Source organism: Penaeus monodon, chromosome 41 (genome assembly GCF_015228065.2).
Source record: "Penaeus monodon isolate SGIC_2016 chromosome 41, NSTDA_Pmon_1, whole genome shotgun sequence".
NCBI lineage: Eukaryota > Metazoa > Arthropoda > Malacostraca > Decapoda > Penaeidae > Penaeus > Penaeus monodon.
In genome coordinates this window covers 16,758,419-16,763,418 of record NC_051426.1, presented here as the reverse complement: position 1 = coordinate 16,763,418, position 5,000 = coordinate 16,758,419, and the positions used below count along the sequence as shown (strand labels likewise).

The 5,000-nt window shown below is 41.2% G+C and overlaps 1 protein-coding gene across 1 annotated transcript in view; it reads left to right on the top strand.

The window, feature by feature from the left end:
* Positions 1-4,626, top strand: part of LOC119598695 (flocculation protein FLO11-like) — a 93,110-nt gene extending 88,484 nt beyond the window's left edge. The window contains exon 5 of the mRNA XM_037948458.1: positions 1-4,626. This exon is cut by the window's left edge and continues 476 nt beyond it. Within this exon, the coding sequence (XP_037804386.1) occupies positions 1-991 (991 nt within the window). The 3' untranslated portion in view covers positions 992-4,626.
* The last annotated feature ends 374 nt before the right edge of the window (positions 4,627-5,000 follow it).

The following is a 5,000-nucleotide window of genomic DNA, read 5'->3' as shown; positions in this document are numbered from 1 at the left end:
CGAGAGGCTGTCATCCTCCTCGAAGTGCCTGACGAGGACGCGGATCTCCATCCCGCCCTCCTCGCGCAACCGTGACCGCAACGCTCGCCCCGAGTCCTTCAGGCTGTCCTCCGACATGGCCACCCACACTCGTGTCCTCCTAAAGGCCAGGTCATTCGCGGGAGCCTCCCTTCGCGAGAGTCCTTCCTGCAGTCCTGCAAAGAGCTTCGCGAGGACATCTCTCCGAGAGGACCGCTTCAGTCTTAGCAGGGAAAGAGGATTCCCTCGCGAGAGAGGCATGTGCAAAATGGAGTTCCTCAGAGCCAGGTTTGCTCTCAACGCCATAAGATCGTCAGTCGAGTCCTCGGACTCTTCGAGCAGTCTTCATACCTCCGAGCTGGAAGTGCAGCAGCAGGAGCCAGAGGGACTTCTCGAGGCAGGAGCGGAAGCCGTCAACATAGCCGTGACGTGTCCTGCCGCCCCGCCGCAGCGCCAAGGGGCAGGGGACGACGCGCCCTTTGCTGGAAACAGTCGCCATTCGGAGAAGATTCTCATCGAGGATGACCAAATCATTTCTGCCCCCTGCGAGACAGCCGTCTCCTCCTTGATTATTGAAGACAAGGAGGCGGCGTCGGTGACTCTGAAGACAGGTTCGAGCCTCGCCGCTCTGGCCTCCGACGATGCGCCCAGTTCGTCGCTGAAGTCAGTCCGACTTCGTGCTCGTTCCTTCACGGGGATGATGTCACCGTCGGTCATCAGCTCGACTGACCTGGAGTCCGAGTTCCCTGGCATGTCTTCCCAAGGTCCTGCCTCCCCAAAGGAATCTCTTGAGCACCAAGGCAACCTTAAGGTCACTAAGACTTCCGACCTAAAAAAGCGTTTTCCCGCGACCTTAGTAACTCGAAGAGCCAAGGTCGCACGCGATGGCTATGCCCTCAGGTTCTCCAGTGACCTTGGCTTTGGATCGTCGTCCAAAGTGAGAGCAAAGTCAAAGAGAGAAGTATTTGTATAAACCAAATTCTAATTTTACAAAATTAGATTCCATGATCTTATTTTTACCAAAAACATATAACCAGCTTTTCCTCCGATTCCTACGGTTGCTCCCCAAACTGCAGTATACCGCAGCTCATCTCGTATAACACAGGCAGTACTATCAAAGTGGCCTCAGTTATGCAGTGTTCCGAGTTAAGTTACGGAGCCATTTTCACAGCTTCTTGGCTCTCCTTTTTATACAAATAAGAGACGTTTTTCAGTGCTATACAATTGTCTCAAGTGTACGAAGGTATCTCTGTATTTGAAGCGATGTTAACTCGGAAACTCCAATACTTGGAGACTTACTTAATAAATCTAATTTATGAGATTGTTACCATGGTACAGATATCATGTAACGATTTCCATTGTTTAAGCTAGAGATAAGGAATTTTATTCACATGGATCGAAGAATATCTGTTTGATTAGTATATGAAATGCAAACCAAAAATATTTATATGATTTTTACGTTATAGTTTTCTCGGGACAAGCGCCTGATAATTATAGGAAATTCGCGAGTTCATAATAATATTCAACATATTTTCCCTTGTGCAATTTACGGCAGATAAAGATCACCGTTAAATTCATGCTTGAAATAACCAAGTTGAAAAGACTCGGAACAAGTAGACTGGTTGTTGACTACACAACGAGTGAGTAATGGCTAAATTGATCGAGTTAAAATTTGCAAGGGTTTGGTGTTACAGAAGTCCTCCTTTCATTGAGCCAATGCAAGAAAACACCAAAGAAAGCACTGGCATCCGTGGCCTCTTAACAACGTTATCCTGTAGACGGTTTTCTTCCATCAAGGTAGATCGAATGTTATCACCTTTTCCGCATTACGTTTATCATGTTGATGGAGGACGATGAAATGACAACCAATTTTCTGACATGAAGTGTACATTTAATTAGGCGTAATGAGTCTTTTTCACAATCTGATCTATAAGTTCTCAGAGGCAGTACTGCAGAGCAAGGTCTTCCAGCACTGCCAGTGCCTCCTCCCTAGTCCAGCTGCCTTCTCGTTCATCCCTGAATCGCCCGCGAACTCCTGTGTTCCTGGAGTGTCCTTGCGGATAGTCCTGAAGTGTGGATGTGTGCCTTTTCTATGTTTGTTTTTTCTATGTGTATTCGATGGTAACTGCAGCCTGATTATGCTTCTTATTTGCAAATGAAATTGTGAAGCGTCATTTACTTTCAAAATATGAGCATGTGTAATGCCTACATTTTTTACTTATCATCCGATGTTTTTCTTTTTATGCCTTCATGATTAATCTTGCTTCTTTTACTGCTTGCTTCTCATACTTATAGATGAGCAATTATCTGTTCAATTCATAACAATAACAATGTTAGTCTTTATATTTTTTTTATATAAATGGGCTTCAGGTGGGTTTGAACAAATACTCAGGGAAAGTACAATCCCACTATCAGAATAAATACCCACATATAACTATGATAATGAATAGCTGTATAAGACCATGAATACCGCTAAGAAGCAGGAGACGCAGGCACTTCAGATCTCACAAAGCGTATCCTGTGCGCGGGAGAATTCTAGGCGAGTCTCTGTGTTATTTATTTTGGTGCAAATTCTGTTTTCGTTTCGTGTGAAGGCTCTTCAATTAAGGATGAAATACTCTAACCGGTGCGTGTTGTTTTTATATTTGTTTCAGATCTCCGATGTACTATGTACGCCTTTGTGCTATTTGATATCGTATTTTATGTATAAGGAAATTCTATATTTCGTAACTAAACATGAAACTCAAACGATGTTCCTGTAATTTTCTGTATATATTTCTCTTCATAAACATATTTGCTAACCACAGTAGTCTCCAAGGTTATCCCACGTTTCAAGCTTTTATTGTAGTTCGTCTGGTCTTGTGGTCGTATGAGCCAGGATGCTAACATTTTCCTTGGCTTCTGTGAAGGAAAAGGATGCATCAGATACCGCATCTTTTAAGCTACCTCTCTCTAGAGCTAGGATCGAGATGGACAGCTCTTCCAAATTCATCTCTCGTTATGACTGTGAATTCAGCCATCACGCATGCGCAACTGCGTTCCTCCTCCCGTGACAGTCTGCTGTCCCTAACCAAGTGTAGCCTTTCTATACTATAGTAAAGATGAATATCTTCTACTCTACTCCAAGTTGACCTCATTGGCTGGCGAACGACTTCTGTTTAATGCTGCTTCGTTTTACCTTTTTGTTGTCTCTTTATCAAGCGTTCCGTTAGATAAGACGTTTATTGTGATTATTACACAAACTTCGTAAGAGTACTCATCTAACAACTACCTATAATTGCTCCTGTATACGAAGATTAACTTTGGACAGCCTAAACACAAATAAAAGATGCCTCTGAGCTCTTCTTGGCACCTCAAATAGAGCTTCATTTGGATACTCTCCTCTTCTTTTTACATGATGAGTGTGTAGTTCCCTCATAAAGTAATTTTCTCTTGTACTTCATTCCGAATGTGTTAATTTTCTTTTCTAAATCATATTTCACCAAGTTCTGTTGAAATGTTTTTAGTCTTTAGTTCCATTTTGCTGTTTGAATAGGCTACACTTCCAGATGCGAAATGTCAGCGCTACCTGACAGCCCTTCCGCCAACTACAGAGTTTCTTGCGGCAAACGCTGAGAAAGTCGAGGATGAGACACAGCTGTTTTACAGAAGAAGGATTAGTTCAACGTTGAGATATTTGACGAGGACAGCAAATCGAAACGTTGAACAAAACCTGTTTCTCTACGATCCTGTGCATTCTCAGCCATTACCCCTCAGGCTTTCACGAATTCGGCACACTACATACAACACGGATCATGCGTCTCCGAGTCTCGACCTGGATAAAGAGGGATTTTTATCTATGACTACATAGGGATCAGAGACTTGGACACAATTTCACACACGTCTCAGTAATAATGCTCTATATTGCACTTATATGTAATTTCGTATGCATTTGAAACACGAACACACGCATTAACACTTGACACGGTGAACTAAGGTGATGACTTTAAAATAAGGCTTAACTGAGCTGCATAATTCTTCGTAAAAATATAGATTCTCTCGACACAAACCCCCATGGAGAGTTGACGATAGAGGTGCTCGGTGGAACCATTCAGACATTTTCTTTGGCGTGTGCGCAGTCGTGTCTATTCTAATCATCTTTCATATTTCCTCTCATTTCTCTCTCTTTCTATCTCATATATTCCTTTATTGAATTCTTAAGGAAACATTCTTAAGCTATTCACATGGATGCGGAAAAGCTGTCTTCCAGTTTTAATATCAGGAGCGAATAGCTGTTTATGTGGTGCACTGATTTCCTTACAAGATCAATTTTCCACTGGTCTTAGGAAAGAGAGATCCTTTTCCCAGAAGACTCACCAAATTCCCTCAGTCTAGAATTTAAGACTCAATCTACTACTGTGGTTTTCCTTTATCCTACATTTACAAGAAAGCTTTACATCTGTACATACATTTTTTTCACCTGGAAATTTGGTAACATTTAGGAAATGTTAACATGTGTAGATATAATTTCTGAAATATGCCGTGTGTCTGTATATATATGTAACCAGTATGCGTCTAAGGTTGTATATTGTTATGATGAGTTGAGCAATAAATGGCAAGCAAACTGACTAAATTCAAATGTTTTATTTTGCCCTTTCAGCGTTCTGAAACACACACACACACACGCATATGTGTGTCAGAGCGCAGGCATTTTTACGACTGCCGCGACGGGGAACTGAACTCGGGACCATGCAGGTCGGAGTCCAGTGCTCTAACCACCGGACCATCGCGGCAGTCACCCACCCATATATATGTATATTTATATATATATATATATATATATTATTTAAAATTTAAAATAGTATATTATATTTTATATATATATATTTTATTTAATATTATATATATATTATATATATGTATTATGTATATATATATATAATAATAATATTATATATATTATATATTATATATTTTAAAATATAATTATATTATAATAAAAT